Raw genomic sequence first — 18,764 nt, 5'->3', positions numbered from 1 at the left:
TTGTGCAGGAATATTGTCCAGTCAATTTGAACATTGAATTTTCAAGGTGCCAAACCATTAAGGACGTATACACCAACTGTACCAATTAGGTAATTGAGATGAAACGCGGTTTGATCTTGGCCTATACAACGTCGTATCCATCGTTCTCACTACAGAGGAGAGGAGGGGGCAGCCAGTGGGGTGGGGGTTGGGTATTGTGTGGGCGTCGCCAGAATTTTTTCTAGAGGGGGGCAAAACATATTTGTGCCCACAAAATGCCTGTTTTTCTCAACATATTCTCGATTTATCAGTTTTAGAGGGGGCCAGAGACATTTTGCTCCCCCTCCAACCCATTAAATTTACACCACTATGACTTTTTTTTTTGGCTTTTCCGGGGGGGGGGGGGAGTGCCCCCCCCCCCCAAACCATTAAGGACGTATACACCAACTGTACCAATTAGGTAATTGAGATGAAACGCGGTTTGATCTTGGCCTATACAACGTCGTATCCATCGTTCTCACTACAGAGGAGAGGAGGGGGCAGCCAGTGGGGGTGGGGGTTGGGTATTGTGTGGGCGTCGCCAGAATTTTTTCTAGAGGGGGGCAAAACATATTTGTGCCCACAAAATGCCTGTTTTTCTCAACACATTCTCGATTTATCAGTTTTAGAGGGGGCCAGAGACATTTTGCTCCCCCTCCAACCCATTAAATTTACACCACTATGACTTTTTTTTTTGGCTTTTCCGGGGGGGGGGGGGAGTGCCCCCCCCCCCCCCCCCCCCCCCCCCCCCCCCCCCCCCCCCCCCCCCCCCCCCCCCCCCCCCCGCGACGCCATGCCTATTTATGTTACACCTGTGAATGGTCACTTATATTTCCGGGGAAGTGGGCAACAATTTATATTTGTTATGGTGAAGGGGGTGTTTCTTATGTATTAAGTAGATGTTAATGTCATTATAGCAGTTGGTGTTTTTATTATGGTGATGGGGTTGTACAGCAAAGTATCGTAACACGTTTATTTGCAGAAGAGAGTAAAACTAAAAGAAAGGACATATTGGAGCACTTCATAATTATGTCAAGCACCACATGTAAAATGTATTTATTACAAAACTGTGAAAATGAAATCAGGTAAACACACATTTTTTTTAAAACAATGTATTTGCATTCATTACTGTACAGGGTAGTACTTCTACAAAACTCAGGGGATATAATTGTAGTCAGTTTTAGGAGCAATTTTCGCAAGGGACGTCGGTCCAGGCTTGTTTACCATAGGCACAAACATTCCATGAAAGACTTTCAAGCAAGACGGCCAAAGGTTATTGTGCAATTGCAGTTTTTTGTGTTAAAAGCTGTAATCATAAATAATGACAGTGGCATTGTAAGTTACAGAACATTTTTTTAATGAGTGTTGGTGAAAACTCATGAGAAACGGAGGGGTATGCGATCATGAATATTTTGTTGTGAAATTTTAAGAGTGATTATGTAATTTGGTAATCAAAGACATTGTTTTGTTATCAAATAAGCTTGCCAGGATCGACACAGTCTGCTTGGCCAGTAATTATCGGGTAATCATTCCATCATTATTCTTGGGTACAACTAAGCCAAGGATATAATTTTTAAAAAGGATGGACATCAAACAGCAGAAAAGAGTGATTTTTTTTGCACTATTTCATGACTTCTAAAACTAAAATTATGGCTAGAAGGAAAATGTGTTTTGAATGGGTAAAGAGAAAAAGCAGGAATCTTGCAGTTGAACTTGAAAGAATAGGTGTCTTCGTCTTAAGTTGAGATTATTGCTTTAGGAACTGGTTGAAGCATGGAGCATGCTTGGAGCATGGTTGGAGCTGGTCATGTGATGTGGGTGTCATCGGGAGTCCTGTGTAAAGGAGTTAGAAAGAAAAGAATAACGACTAAGGTGAAGAAAACTTACAATACCCCATTTATGCGGAATGCACTACTGAAGTACTAACCAAACATGCCAAACAACGAAACATGTCTTATATGTTGTATTTTTGTGAACCCCCCCCCCCGCATATGATTTTATCTCAGCAGAACAGCAGAGACACTGAACAGTCATCAATGTATTAGTTTCCTCTTTATCCTGCTTGGGTTCATGTCTATTGTCGAGTCATGTGATTTTCTGCCAGAGTGTATTCTCTTAGATCCACTATTCTAACTGTGTTGGTTTCAGGTTTTAGTCTTTGCCTGTATTTTTTGGTTTTTGGCCTGAGGTTTGAACTTGATCACGTATTAAGTTGGTTATTGGTCTTTGATTTGCTGTAAATTAATTTTGTTTTGCCTATGAGTATGAAAGCCATTTCTTTAAAGGAAGTTTTTAGTATGATTTGCCGTGTTCTAAGATTACCACAAAGATTTAGTTTGCATCATTTGTATGGAATGAATGTACATTTCATGGCCTATATACAAATGCAGCAGTTTTTTTTTGTGTAGCTAGTACTGAGTAGTAGTAGTAGGCCTAGGCTTAGGACTAAAACAAACTAAAGCAAAATCCAAAAATAAACTATTGAAAGCCCAATTGTGAAATCAAAAGTTGACAAAGTTCTACAAACATGTTCGGGTGACATGTTCCAAGTGAGGCCTGTAGTTGCGGAGGTCATGCAGCATGCAGTAAATTGGCCACATTAAGCCTAGCTAAGTAAACACACGGCCACACTCGGGCCGAGGCCTCCCCCCGTACAACCCTCCCCGTACTACCACCAGACTACGCCATCATTGGACACTTACAAACTCACACTTTTCTCAAACAACAATGCTTCTCAATGCCAGTGGCGTTCGAAAGAATACCACTTTTCTCAAACAAAAATACATATCATAAATGAGACTTACCGTTCAAAGAGAAAACTGGAGCAAGGAAGACAGATACATGTCAACAACGCTGTGCTGTTGCATGCGCTGCATGCTCATAACGAACGTATACGTGGCACGTCAATTATCCGGCCCGTACGCTGCATGCTCATAAACGAACGTATACGACGTGGCACGTCAATTATCCGGCCCGTACGCAAGATGGCCGGCGCGGCCGGCTCAATGGGGAAGGGAATTATGGGAAATAGGCATGGGAATAGGGTGGAAATAGCCGGGCCCCGTTCCGCATACCCCGCAGCCAACGGGCGCGATGGGGACGGGAGACCGGTCGGGAAAATGGCAGCGCCCCCGAATCATTTTCGTGATTGTAGTATAGATATGGAGCCATAAAAAGGAAAAGCTGCATGATTAAACTTTAGAGTAAGGAAACAAACATTGTACAGTATCGTAAAAAAAGTGTCACATGTTCGAGTTTGTACCATCAGTACATGTACTAAGGTGAGAAAAAATTGGCAAGACATCTCCCGTAATTTTCAGAATACAGGCCGTGCGGAGTATAAGCCACAGCACGCAACAATCTGCAAATGAAGATTTGAAGTCGGCGTATTAGCCACACCTGCGTAAAAGCCGCACCGGCTGCAGCAGTTGCAATTTTGTTAGGCCTCCAAATTCTTAAGTCAAAAAGCTCTGGACCAGTTCCATTTAAACTACGAAAGCTATGAAAAGGGCCACAAAGTTATATCCAAACATTTACGGTCGAATCTCTTTAAAAAAAATTGACGATGAGAACTAAACACCAGGAATTGCTGCCATGGCCCAGCCGGTCCACGGGCTTAAAAATAAGCGCATGGCCCAGTAGCCTGCACCGGCGAATGACAACATTTTCCCGCAGCACTTGAGAGAGTATGCAACACAATATGTGTCCTCTGACTGGAGCACTACAAATCTTGCTTGTGGCAATATATAGTTGCTGATTGGTTTTGTCCTAAGAATAAGCAGGTCCTTTTTTACAACAAAACTTATCAAATTGTTGAGATTACTAACGAGTATTAGTGTCAAAAATTCAAGTTTTCGATCATGATCTACTTTCTTCGAAAACAGTCAACACGATGCAGACATTTTTATGGATGAATCCATTAATTTCGTAAGGGGTGATTTAGCCCCTGTTTTGAGTTTTACATTGTTTCTTGAATACATTTCTAGAAAAAAAATGTATTGCGACGTTGAACAACTGATTGTCGAATAAAGAAATGTTTCAAATGTTTTAAATGATAGGCAAAATTTACAACAGTCCTACGGTAGCTTGTAACGTAACACAGTTACTATGTGTGGGTGCGCGCGCGTAAGGAAGTTTTCAGTATTGCAGAACTGAGGATGTTTACCACGAAAGGTGGATTGATCTGCAATTTATTTTCTGTAAACACTTCGCCCACGGACAAATTTCCTTTTTCTAAATAGGGCATCTTTGTAATTCTGGAATATGTTAACAAGGAATATGTAAACGAAATTTCAGCTTCCTCCAGTAGGCAGAAAATATGAAGAAAAAAACTTGTTATTTGTTTCACTACGGAAGCACAAGTTCATACCCTGGAAGTCACTGGTCGTAATGCAATGAAGACGTATAACAACGCATATTGAAGAGACAGAGTACCACACATACAGCTAAAATATGGCCACTGAACATGAACACAAAAAGTCTGGAAATGTCGCTGAAAGAAAAGTCACAAAATTGGAGCGTTTAACTGTTTATTTCGCTATGAAGGTATTTATTAATGGGAATAACAGTGTGAGGAACCAGTCTTCACTGCGTGATAATGACCGGGTTTGCTGATGGCCTCTGTTGATGGACCTTGGCTTTGACTCTGTCCATTACCAGCGATCATCCCCCACCCGGTCATTATCACGCAGTGAAGACTGGCTCCTCACACTTATATTCCCTAAATAATAGCAAACTACACACATTAATAATTCTTCACACTTACATGAGTATACGCACAACACACAATTAGTGACTCACAAAAGACATTTTCTGCTAAGAAGAGCCACAAAGATAATTACCTTGATTAGATAAAGACATACACTCAGCAAGCCCTCAGCCTGACAAGCTGCCATAAAGTTGTAGTTTGGTTGCAGAACAGCATAATGCGGTAAGGAAATGCAGTCACCAAATGACAAGGCTTTCAATCTTTCCATCTTCTCATCCTGTCCAAGCTTTGAAACAGCTTCCTTTAGTGATTCCACTGCAACCTGTATTTCAAACAAAAGGAAAAATGATGAGAATTGCCAAAGCTTGGCATGTCAAATTTCAACTTCCTCACTTACCAGATAAATATGGGTACATTGATCTTGCCTAAGGTATCAGAACTGCGCTCTGTTTGGTCTTAACCTCTTCCCTAATACCAGTTTGGAGAAGAGTGCATGTGTAGTCTCAAGTATCGCAAAGAGTGTCTCAATTCAAGTTGGCTGTCTTTATCCAGCTCAGAAGTATTTACCTCCAGATACTGTTCTGTATCTGTATGACAACCATTCATCCCTTATGGAGTACTGATGTCACATTTTGACGCTAAAGAATATTTTTCCACCTATATTTTAAATTTTTGTAAGTTTTTATAGTGTCACATACCCCTGTGAACATAAAAAAGCGCGAAATTTGCTCTTAAAATGATAAAAGTGGCCACTTTGAATAATGTGTTTTGATTTATATAAAGGAGAAGGCAGTCGACTTGTTACTGCATGCAGTTCTTACCTAATAGTAACCAAAGTACAAAATAAAATTCAAAATGTTAAATAAAGTACATTTTTGAAATTAAGATCAGTAAATTGACCAAAAGAAACCAAAAAGTGCATTTTTAAAAATAGAATTAGTGCAATAGTTAGGATTCCCGCTGATTCCTGCCACGATTTTAATTTCAACGTTTCCACTCAGGCCTAAGCTTTACATTGATGCCAAGTTTTTTTGCTAGAATTTGCTTTACTGCATGTAACAGGCATTTTAAATGCCCCATGTTCGTGTTTTTAATGAGCTGTACATGGTACTGTAGATGTATATACTTGTAAATAAATGTATTTACGTCTTCATATTTTCTTGCATTTTATTTTGAAAAAGGAATTGTATTGACTTAGTTTTGTAAACTGTTGCAACGATGCATTATGGCATTTGCTCTGAGGACTAATGCGAGGGCAGATCAACCCTGTCTTACGTACGATGTGGGGTCCAGGGCCCGCTAGGTTCCGAAAATTTTGAATTCTAGATGCTCTGTGGTGTATTCGGAGGGGATTCCTGGCCCCTTTTCCCCCGAGTTATTTGAGCAAAATAATATACTCTTGCATTTACAAGCCTTTTAAGTTTTTTCTGTTCTTCACTTGTATAACCAAATAGTTTCGTCTGCATAGTTATTTCCGTGCTTATTTTTGAAAAGGAATTGTATAGACTTAGTTTGTAAACTGTTGCTAGGATGCGTATAGGGCGTCTGCCCCAAAGACCAATGCGGAGTGCAAACGTCTTTCGGCATGGGGTCAGGGACCCGCTTGAGGGCTTCGGGAAATGTTGGATTCTAGATGCTCTGTGGTGCAATCTTAGGCAATTCCTGGCCCCTCTTCCTCAGAGTTATTTGAGTAAATTTTTTGAAGATTATAAGATTTTTTTTCACTGATTAAAATTTAAATATACTCTTGCTTTTACAGGCTTTGCAAGTTTCTTCTGTTCTTCACTTGATACCATGTATTTTCGTCTTCATGTTTTCGTGCATTATATTTTTGAAAAAGGAATTGTAAAAGCTTAGTTTGTAAACTGTTGCAAGGATGCTTTTTAATGTTTTGTTTCAAGTTGAAATTTTCAGTTTATCAACAAGGACAAACTGCTTGAACATGTGAATTGAATTCAAGTTTAAAATTAGTATAATTTAATCAAACTAAAACAGAGGAGCAATTAGGCCTCCATGCAGATTGTAACTTCACAGCTCAGTTTTATCTCATGACTACAGAAATTAATCACGCGGTCCTCCAAGTTTCTCTCTCTTTTTTGCATAATGTAAAATGCCCAAACATTTTAAATAAATGTTCTTTCAATTCAGTCCAGGTTTCAATTTCATGAATAGGGCCTATTACACGCACATCATGGCACATGTATTGTAAATAAACCATCGGCAGATCGGTGGCGCAGCAAGACAAATTGATGTGTGGTCATTACAGATAATAGACATCGGGTCTTTCGGCACCATGATTGCAATTTCCACATGGTACGATTTTGAAGGTGTATTCAGCGGCGGCAGAACGGGTTTGAAACTGGGGGGGGGGGGGCATCACCAAAAAGGGGCACTTGCTCAGCAGTTTTGCTGAAAGGGTGACACGTTTTTTTTACCGGACACTTGGCCTCCGAAATATCAAAGTGTGTGGGGGGGGGGGGGGGGGGGGGGATGGGGATGGTACCACCTTCCAACATAGGGGGCGCTCTTCAAAACCAATTATTATATGATAAGTATGCATTATGTGCTCATTTACAGGGCGTATTGTGGAAAATTGTTAATTTTAAAAAATAGTAAGATAATTTAAGATTTTTCTATTATCTTGATGGGCACTTTTATGCTAGAGGGGCACATTTATGCCAGCAAAAGGGGCACTTCGGAAAATCTTCGGCAAATGCCCCCCCAGCCCCCCCCCCGGTTCCGCCGCCCCTGGGTGTATTCGTCATTTTGTTATGTAAAAAAAAAAAGGAAATAATTGTTGATAAAGACATTGAGAAATAGACATCGAGAATTGGTGTATACCTCCCAGCCCGGCACGGATGCGCGCTGGCCCGCGTTCCAACGATCAAATTTACCTCGCTTGCACTTGAAAAAGTAACACACTGCGTTCCGTCTAGCTTGCAAGAGCATGTCTCAAGTGCTAAAACTTGCCTGTGGGCAATTAACTGCTGATTGTTTTTGTCCTAAGAACAAACACAGATCTCTTTTCAAGTACCAAACTTATCAGACTTGTACTTTCAGCAACCAGCGTAGTAACGTCAAAAAACCAACTTTTGGATCTCAACTTTCTTTGTTAAAAAAACATTTTAAGGACGGATCCATGACCTTCAGGGGTGTTTCAATTTTTTCAGGGTTTTACATCGTTTCTCGAATAAAGTCTTTACGAAAATTATATGATGACGTGACGTTGAAGAAGTCATTTTAAAAAAAGGACATGTTTTGGACTCCGTGAAAAAGTATAATTTGTAAATCAAAAGCACGTGGAAATGCTTGCAAATTGTTATTGATAAATACCTAAGACAGTTTACGCATTCATATTGGTCGAGAGCTCGTCACGTTGCCGGTCTTAAACGGATGATAAAGACATGGCTAGCTGGTCTTAAACACTTTTCCAGTGTCACAATAAAATGTGGACTCCTAAAAATCCAGTGCCTCTTATCGTTTCATTGGTTGAACGTTCACAATCCTCACGTAGGCATGCGCAACACTACCAGGGAGTCAGAATCATGGGCGTCGCGAGGGGGGGGGCAAGGGGGGCACTTGCCCCCCCCCCTGGAAAAGCAAAAAAAAAAAAAAAAAAAAAAAAAGGAAGAAAAAAGAAAGAAAAAGAGGCGCGAAGACAACGTTGTGTAAATTTAATGAGTTGGGGGGGGGCAAAATGTCCCTGCCCCCCTCTAAAACTGATAAATTGAGAATGTGTTGAGAAATACAAGCATTTTTTTGGCAAAATTTTTTTTTGCCCCCCTCTAGAAAAAATCCTGGCGACGCCCATGGTCAGAATTTTATAGTTCTAAATTCAAAACGCAACGCGCCAGGTGCATTCTGTGCGACATCGCGCAGAGCATGATACGCACGCGTCAATCTCCATAAAAGGGTTGTTTACATCTTACTCGCCAGCTGAACACTCCATTATTTTGCAAGAGGGATGTTTCAAAAAACATTAAGTGAATTTGTTGAACAAAATCGAGATGTTTTGAACGAATTATATGATTTTTTTTTTACCGAAAAGGTATTATGAATGGGAATAAATATGTGCTCTGTCGGTATTTATCACTCTGTTTAAGACCACTTAGAGTCTGGGTGCTGATAATTACCCTCGCCTCCGGCTCGGGTAATTATCAGCACCCAGACTCTAAGTGGTCTTAAACAGAGTGATAAAAACCTCCGGAGCACACATTTATTCCCTTATTAAACCACACCCTTGACCAATGGTGTGGTCCAAAGAGCAGTGCACAACGTGTGTTTGTCGCGCACAGCACATTTATAAGCTGCAAGTTCATGGAGAATAAATCGTACATACATGTAGGTTTGTATGAATCGCATTTAATAACAGCATATGCATGGTAATACGTACGTACCGGGTACGTACGATGGGATCGCGGTTTATTTCCAAGTTTCTCAAGTGGAGTACACAATGTTTGCAGCCGGCTGATATTTAAAATCGGTGCCGGTTTTGAAGTTTTTGTAAGGAGGTTCCCTCCTCCTTCCCTCCTTTTCTCTCATCTCTCCCGTTTTTTTCGGGGGCATTTGACGGGGGGCACGTGCCCCCATGCCCCCCCCCCCCCCCTGGATCCGCGCCTGGTCACCCTTACTGTTTAGTATCTTGATCGACTGGGTTTTGGTACAATCCCTAGATAAACCAAATGTAGGATTTACTCTCACACCCAGAAGGAGTAGCCGCTATCCTGCACAAATGCTCAGTGATCTAGACTTTGCTGATGATGTTGCCCTCTTAGATGATGATGAAGAGGGTCTCCAAACATCAACAAACACAGTAATCACATAGAGTAAAAAAGTGGAATTAAACATAAGCAAACCTAAAACCGAAGTGATGCCTGTTGCAAATAGCCCTATAACATCAGTATCACTGGATGGAGAGCAGTTTAGCACTGTCTCAAGCTTCCTGTACCTTGGTAGCTACATTTCAGGAGATGGCACAGTAGAAAAGGAAATGAAAGGATGGGCAAAGGAGCTGCATACAAGGACCCGGACAACATCTGGAAACAGAAGAATAGCTCCCTTCAGCAGAAGACATGCTTCTACAACTTTTGTGTGATATCCACACTTTTACATGGAGCTGAGACCTGGCCTCTTACAACCGGTCAAGAGAGAAGACTGGACTCTCTTGACCAAAGATGTCTGCGATGCATTCTTGGCATCATGTGGGAGGACAGCATCACAAACATAGAAGTCAGGGAAAGAACCAAACAACCAGCAGTCTCACAACATTGCTAGCAAAAAAGCAACTAACATGGTGGGGACATCTTATGAGGATGGAGCGGTCTCGCATTCCAAGAAGACTGTTAGACTGGACCCCAACACATGGAAGACGGCAACCAAGACAATATCTAACTGCATGGGAGGACACACCGGACAGAGACCTGGAAAGGGTGAATCTCTACAAAATCCAAGCAGCCCCTTTAACAACCAATCCTCACAAATGGAAGAAGCTTGTGAGGATGGTAGCTCCGCAGGGAGCGATGCCACGGTGTAAGTAAGACAAAATCACAAATCTCATTGAGATCTTATGTCATAATAAATAAATGGAAAGACTTACCTAATTTTTGATAATTATTGTAGTTGCAAACATGTCTAGTCAACAGCAAATTGCATGACTTCATATTCCTCTAATGCCAATTGTGCAGCATAATAGGTAACATCCACATTAAAATTACAATATACGTGTAATTTCAACCCGCCAATCAAAGTGCAGCATTTCAAATACGTTTCCCCAAACCAATTTAGGTTTCAACAATCAGTTAAATATTTAATCTACCCGGCTCTTTTGATTGGATAATTGATTCAACCAAACAGTAAAAAGAAAGTTTTTAAAAAAAATGACCTTTTTCAATTCTTTAGGTCCGGAACCCATTATACCATTCAATAATTAATGTAGTATGAATCTGCATTGTTATTACAATGAATATTTGCCTTAGCCAATCGGAAAACACTCTTTTTATGATGTCATACAGATTTAAAAATGCTTTCATAGATCTGTACGTGTCTGTAAACCTAATTTAGGTGTCAAAAATCACTTAATATGAATATTCCTATGTTATGAAAGGAAAAATGGCTCAACCAATCTAAACACTGTATTTTGATGACGTCATATAAATTAAAGATTGCTTCCACTGAATTGCTTAGGTCCAGAAACCCCCTAAACGTTTCAATAATCAAACTAATATAAATCTGTCTTGGCCTTACAATGATAATTTGCTTCGTCCAATCATAAAAAGTATTTTAATGACGTCATAAAGATTTGAAAATACTTCCATTGAAATCTAAGGGTCTGCAAACCCCTTACGTACTTCTAATTTTAACTTCATCAAGTTTTTTAATGAGTATTTAATTTTGGCACACTTTCACTGCATCGTAGCAATGAAGTTGTAGCGAACCCCAAAGCAAATTCCTTGAGGCAAAACCTCAGACAGTCATTAAAAACATGGAACATTTCGGGTAATTTATTTGGCTGACACAAGGAAGGGTCTCCATAACATCGGGCAAGGGCATCCGATAACAGGATGGAGGGAGAGGCCACCTTGGCCCTGTGACATACATGTAGGTGGTTAAAGCTATAGTCCATCATTTGTAATTAGTGCATTTTGTTTGTTTGAAGCAACAAAAGTGTTCAAAATCTAATGAAGGATACTGAACAACTTACTTGATGAAGTTTCAGCTCAGCTTCAGCTTCATATTCCGAGAAAAACAGCATTCTAGGATCTCAATTTAAAATCAAAAGTTGCTAAATCATGTTTCGAATTGTTTTGAATTGCAGCTTTACGCGATGTTGTGCACTGATCCAACGAATTATAGCAACCACACGCGCCTGTGCGTCGTTCCAATGCTTGTGCGCGCTGTGCCGAATAACAAAACGAACAACTAATTTAAATTTTCCTACGGTGCTTCTTAAGAAGCACCGTTGGAAATGCCTTCTTTCGTTGATTTCTTCAAAATGAGAGCTTGCCAGAAAGTATAATTTCCCAGGGAGTTTAGTCCCCTTACTATCTTTCAACCAGTATGTTTTTCAACAATAATTACGCCGGTTACTTTTTTGGATAGCTGCAAATGATGGACTCGGGCTTTAAAGGAGAAAATTCTTTTGTCAAGTGCTTTTGTTCTACTATCAAATTTTTTTTATGAAGTTGCGGGTTCTCACGTCTCAGTAAGTCTTTGGCCTCATAGGACAAGGAGAGGGTTGAAAAAATCTATCACTGTCAGGTTTATTGGTGTTGCACGTGTTTGTAAACCTGCTCAGTCTTTGAGAGTGATTGTTATCCTGCACCTGTGTAAAGGCCTTATTCATAGTGTCTGCACACATTCTATCGATAGGAAGAATGCCACGGTATGTAGAACTCCATGGTCCAGTGGCTACGGTGTTTGACTATGTCCGAAGGTGGGTGGGTTCGAACCCAGCCAGGAACATGGTGTTTGTACCCTAGGGCAAGACACTTGACTACAATTGCCTCTCTTCACCCAGGAGTATATATGGGTATCTGTGAGGGTCGAGGACCGATTGAGCGCTGATTTTGGCTGCCGCGTGGTCCCATGGCCTGATGAACGGGGTAATAGTTGTAAAGCGCTTTGAAATTGTTGATACGATGGAAAGTGCTATTTAAGCGCAATTATTATTTAGGAAATGTGGGCTGTCTAAGTTTAGATGTACATGTACAAGAATCTCTGCAGTATTAAGGTCAAGTAGATTGGACTGGGGAAGGGGGTGGAAACTGAAGGAGCTTACCCACTTCTGACATAGTAAGATTAGCCTGCTGGAAAAGGGAGAGACTGTCTTCATCTACTGTCTGGCCAGGGAACGGCGTCATAATGCCAGTTAAGATGTGCACCGGGTCCCGCAGCTGTGCTCCTGCTCACTCCCGGAGCTGGCAGCCGTACAGGATTTGTGTTGTTTAGTTGTGCCATCACTGTTGTCTTTCATTAGCTAGTAAATACGGGGGTTCGCCACGCCTCTCCAGGGAGTGGCAGGAGTACTCTCCCCTGGGGTATATCCTGCCACCGAACCCAGAGGATTGGACCCGGTCGTAGCAGAGGAAGCATCACGCTTGGATGGTTGACTGGAGGGTGATTTCCCAGCAGAACAGCTTGAGCTTACACTATTCTTTTTACAAGCACAGCAAGTACAGTTAAATTGTACGTGTTGATGCTATGTGTCGCTGAAAAAACTAGGACAAGCTATTATGTTACAGGGTCCTTTGTGGGCATGCAGTGGGCGCAGAGGGTGCAGTTTGGGTGCGCTGATATGAAAATATGTAGGTAAACAGAGGTGAGGTGTTTTCTGTAATGGAAACAAATTGCTATCGCTATCACTGAATGCCATGTCATAAGCACGCTATCCCATAGAACGAATACACGGTGCCTTGTTGCAGTTCAAAATGGATACCAAACATGCCCAATACTGCATTGTATGGTAACACAACAAACTATATGTACGTTAACACGCTACCAGTATCTCAGAGTACAACTGAAAAGTGCAACTGTACCATTCCATTTATACCAACAAAAAACTTGAGTCTTTCAATAAAAGTGCAAAATAATGGAGCGCTGGAAACAATAGGGGGACGTAACCGGTTGAGTGTAATATTGATTGGTAAAATGCCATTCAGTTAAGGAGAATACACGAGAAAGTGTGGATTCTTAATTTAAGAATTCATGAGGCGCAAAGCGCCGAGTGAATTCGTCAATTAAGAATCCACACTTGCGAGTGTATTCTTCGACTTAAACCATTGCGTCAAAAAAAGTATTGTCATTAACATTAACAGTCCAGTGAGTGGAGATGAAAAGACTTGCATATCTCGTGTCGAGTCATGGCCATATCTATTTAGGGTAATTTACAAGGGAGTTTTTCGAGGCTCTTATACGTAATCAAGCATTGTGGCGTGTTAAGTACCGTATGTGTATGGCCACACCCATACAACCAAGTCATTTTGTGTGTAGGTTCCTTATGTCAACATGGATAGTTCAGACGACGATTTCTTTCTGACTCAAAGTTGTATTTTGCAATGACGGCAGAGAATCTGACAGTGAAGATGCATTGATAATTTTCGGAAGGAAATTTTCATGCAGACGGTCCTTGCTCATTAAGGAGAACAATTGTCCGACATGTTCAAAGTGTGGATTCGTTATTCCGAATCCATACTTTACTAAAGATTCATATTTCCGAATCCACACTTTGTGACCAGTGTAACAGATTCATAGTTCTGACGTCATAGCAATGGTTTAATACATGTAGGTAAGAATGATGCGTACCTCGAGCATTATTCTTTACTAAGGCCATGTCAGAACTACTTGGCTTTGGCTTGAAATTACACACATGTACATGTACGAGTCTATGGGAAGTGGAAGTGGCTGCAGCCGCTATCACAGACTCGTACGTACTTTCAAGCCTTAGCCAAGTCATTTGGACACAGCTTTAATATACATGTAGAAAATGGAGATATATCATTACTGAAATAGAAACACACCATTTTTTCATAAAGATCAGTACCCTATAGATCATATACATGTACTGTACTCCTCTACCAACGAAATTGAAAGCCTTGCTCATCCCTAAAAAGTTACAAGGCAATCTGTACTTTGTTGATCCTTTTTCCCACATGAACTTGTTATGAATTTGCAGTGGAAACATCAGGGCAAAGGTATAGAATGTGAATGGAAATACTTACTCAATTTGTCAAAATCCTTTTTGCATTTCAAATTAACTTTCATAGTTGAATACAAGTGTTCCCATACAACATTTCTTTGGTCATGTTGGTGGGGTTTTTTTTTTTTCAATTAATTTTATTTAATTAAAGTAGATTTTCATGTTATGTTTCCACATCTTATGTAGAACCTATTTTTTCCAAGAATATAATGCGTGAACCAAATTTTTATCTGGCTAGTCGGATAACATTCTCTTGACCTTTATAGTCTCTTGACCTTTAACTTGAACGTTAATTATATACTTGTTGTTTAGTAGAGCAGGCACTTGACAAGAATAAAAAGCTAGTAATACTTAGAAAACACAAAAGTATCCTGAACTAAAATAATTTAATTCTAAACATGACATTTGATCCAAAAACCTAATACTATTTTTCCCCCATTTAATCAATGTTAAGTAATCAAAACAAAGTTTACAATAACCCTGGCTGCATCCAATTACTTGGTTACAACTTGTCATTATACATGCATCAATCAAACAAGTGTTACTGGAGACAGCCAAGTAGTTTGTCACTTAGTTAATTCTCAAGACAAATTGGCACAAACTCAATAGTACAATACACCCTTTCAGCCTCATGAGTCTTTGGGGTAAAAGTCCATTCATCTTACTTTTACATACCTTAAAATCACAACGTGACAGATAGGTAGAAAATGCTTTAGTGGCATGATCTCTGACACTGACTTGTGGATGAGCCAGGAGTGGATACACGACAGAAGAAATGCAACTGCATATAAACTCTGGTAACTGACTCAATTCTTGCTCACCAATCTAAAGGAAACAGGGTAAAGACCAAAATAAACTGTAAACAAGTATAATGGCCCCCCAAAAAAGTCTCCGGTTTCTGGTATGCGCGCGCGTCGCTGTAGCCATGTGCGTCGGCAAAATGAAAAAGATTTTTTTTTTTCAATGAAAGATGATGTCTCAAAACCGCAAAACTCACTGGTTTGACTGGAATCCTGCAGAGATGCCACAGGGTCTGCTTGAAAAAAACGGAACTGGGTCTGCTTGAAAAAAAAACGGAACGGCTGCTTGAAAAAAACAGACTTTTTTGTGTGTGAAAAAGCCACTCCGTGTCCGACACAAAGTCCCCGTTGTCATCTTTATCTTGTAGCCAAGCCAAGTTCTGTTTATTTTTTAATTTTGCTTGTATGGCCTTTACAGCCGTCGGTTCGTTCAATCACTTTGACTTTTCCATATTCCTAATACATGTATTTATTCTGCCTACCCGAATTTCCAACGTAATATTCGACGCGAAACACGCGCGATTCCACAACACTGGCCAAGTTCGGGCAAGGACAATAGTCAACTAGTGGTTGATTTGTGACGTACCTTACGCCTGCGCACTGATAGCAACGTGCAAACGTCTCTAGTCGAACGATGGTAAAATGTCATTGCAAAACGTCTGGATCCTGGCTCCCTGCTGTACGTTATAAATGCGCGCGGCTATGGTTACCAGCGAAGCAACCAACCCCAGTAGGTTGGTTCCAAAAAGTCGACTAGCGTAGGTAACCATCGTCGACTAGACAGAGTTCGGGCAAGCGTTAGTCGACCAATGGTTAACTATAGTCCTTGCGCGAACTTGCCCACTGCTGTCGGTGTACATGATCCTTGCACTATACGGTACGCGATGCGCTCAACGAAAACATGGTTGGTACCCGCATTTTTTGTATTCACATATATCACTGCGATCGGAAACCACTGATAGCTGAAATGATAGACTTGATTTCCAGACTGAATGCCTTGCGTGCTTAGCACACGACACGCCCGCACGCGGTGAAGCACGCACGAGGCGCCGTTGTATACTGCGTGCAATTAAGTACGTTGGCCGCTTGTATCGCATGCAGGCTCGGCAACAACATACACAAAGACTGTTTTAAGACTACTTCAACGAACAACGTTGTGCCATGCGTGCGCCTAAATGTACTAAATCGCGGTAAAAATCAACGCATTTCCACAGTTTTTCTTCTCTTTTTCTGGTTAATTTGACGGCCGGAAAAACCGGAATTTTGTGAGATTTTTTTTAAAAACCGGAATTCCGGTTAAAACCGGAAAAGTGGCATCTCTGATCCTGGTGCTGCACAATTTTAACGTGTTTTTAGATGGGGTTATGATCGAGAATAAGCTTAAATGTGGCCTCTCTGGACTCCCATATATTTGCACTAAGTTTAGTCGGGCACCATTTGCAGTCATCAGCCGACATTTGAAGCAAAAAAATCAGGTAAAAAAAAAAAAAAAGCCGCGTCGCCGCACCACTTTTTGGGCAAGCTCCATACCAGAAACTGGAGACTTTTTTGGGGGGGGGCCTTTTACTAGACTTAGTAAAATTCACCTTTAATGTAACGTCATATGATACACGATGACATCATCATGACATCACTTCCGTTCTCATCTATAACACATCCCAGTTTAGGTACATACCAAGTTACAACCAAATGGATCAGTAGTTCTGTAGAAAAATGCACATTACTTTAATGTGACGTCACAACGTGTCATGATATCATCATGATGTCACCTCAATTCTCATCTATAACACATCTCATTTCATTCATTCATTCAGTAAATGGTTTATTGAATCAAATGACTCGCAGCTAAGGGCTGAATTGAACATGATATACAGTATTTGGAAAACAAACAGTAATCCCATTGAAAAAAAAAACATTATTAACATTAAAAAATTAAGAAGTACCAGATAGTTATCCCATTAAAAAAAACATTATTAACATTGAAATATTAAGAAGTACCAGATAAAACTGACCACCAAAAAAACCTGAATACACGACAAAAACAAATTACCGCTAAAGAACTGCTCAGAACATATAACGCATGAACTAAGGCATCAACTGTCATTGAAAAGCAACAAAACAAATCGATTAAAAGATGTGTGGGAACTAGAGTTAATTAGCAACTATTGAGTAAGCAGATCAGGTGAGGCAAAATTATGACATTGATATATTAAAAATTACCAGACAAAACTGACATCATACCATCATGTGACAATAAAAAATATAGAAATGCAATATACATTAGAAGACTGTTGAAAACAAATAATGTACATTGAAAAATGACATCAACTGTCAGTTTAGGTACACACCAAGCTACAACCAAATCAGACCTATATTTTGGAGATACAGGCCTTAGAAAATTCAACTTTAATGTGATGTCACACGACATGTGATAACGTCATCATGACATCATTTCAATTTTCATCTATAACACATCACAGTTTAGGTACATACCAAGATTCAACCCAATCAGATCTGTAGTTCTGTAGAATGCACCTTTAATGAAACGTTACATGACGTCACTTCAATTCGGAAACCATTAACCTTTAACTTTGAATCATAGCGTAACGCTATGGGACAGAAGGAAGGACATGGCATGTGTCATCATGATTTCACTTCAATTTTCCTCTGTAACACATTCCAGTGTAGGAACACACCAAGTTACAACCAAATTGTTCAGTCAATATCTATGAGCTCCGTGCGTTAGCGCCCTTTTACCTAGCAACGTCGTCCTACGTGTTTTTAGATTGGGTTATGGTCGAGAATAAGCTTTATGTGGCCTGGACTCCCATATATTTGCACTAAGTTTAGTCGGGCACCATTTGCAGTCATCAGCACACATTTGAAGCAAAAAAATCAGGTAAAAAAAAAAAAAAAAGCCGCGTCGCCGCACCACTTTTTGGGCAAGCTCCATACCAGAAACCGGAGACTTTTTTTTTTTGGCCTAAGGCCTTAGAAAAATTTGCCTTTAATCACGTTATATGATAAATAATGTCGTAATGATATTACTTCTATTTCATCTATAACACATCCTGGTTTAGGTACATACCAAGTTATAACCAAATCATATCAGTATGGGCGGATATGGGCTTTAGAAAAATGCACTGTTTAACGTGACGTCACATGACAAGTCATGATGTCATCATGACGTCACTTCAATATTCATGTTTATATAACCGACATACAGATCCTTGTCATTTGATTGGTAAAACTCACATCACGTGACATTCGTTATTACTCCCATTCACCAAAAGGCAGATAAAATATGCAATAAATAGATTGGAAGCTTACGCCGAATTCGTTGGTACAACATTATCAGCTGTAGAAGCGCTTTCAATGCGTGTTCTTGATGAATTGCTTTGCCTTTTTTACGCCAGCCTACGGAAACTCGATGGAAAACTGTACACAAAGAAGTCATTGCAAGGAATACGCTACGGGCTGCAAAGACACATTCTAACCCTTCATGACTGGGACCTTAACAAGCAACGAGAATTTGCTGGGAGCA

At 40.3% G+C, this 18,764-nt stretch overlaps 1 protein-coding gene across 6 annotated transcripts in view; it reads right to left on the bottom strand.

Annotated features, from left to right (window-relative positions):
* LOC119739556 overlaps positions 1 to 18,764 on the bottom strand; it is a 106,635-nt gene that overhangs the window by 52,854 nt on the left and 35,017 nt on the right. For 5 of the 6 annotated variants that reach the window (XM_038214539.1, XM_038214540.1, XM_038214542.1 and 2 more), the window contains 2 exons: positions 15,096 to 15,245; positions 4,860 to 5,048 (listed from right to left, as the gene is read on the bottom strand). In XM_038214539.1, the coding sequence (XP_038070467.1) occupies positions 4,860 to 5,048; positions 15,096 to 15,245 (339 nt within the window). The remainder of the gene's footprint in view (positions 1 to 4,859; positions 5,049 to 15,095; positions 15,246 to 18,764) is intronic. The other variant, XM_038214541.1, reaches the window with a different exon arrangement.

Source organism: Patiria miniata, unplaced genomic scaffold (assembly GCF_015706575.1).
Source record: "Patiria miniata isolate m_02_andy unplaced genomic scaffold, ASM1570657v1 HiC_scaffold_30, whole genome shotgun sequence".
NCBI lineage: Eukaryota > Metazoa > Echinodermata > Asteroidea > Valvatida > Asterinidae > Patiria > Patiria miniata.
The sequence above is the reverse complement of the archived record's forward strand: the minus strand, read 5'-3'. Positions and strand labels throughout refer to the sequence as shown.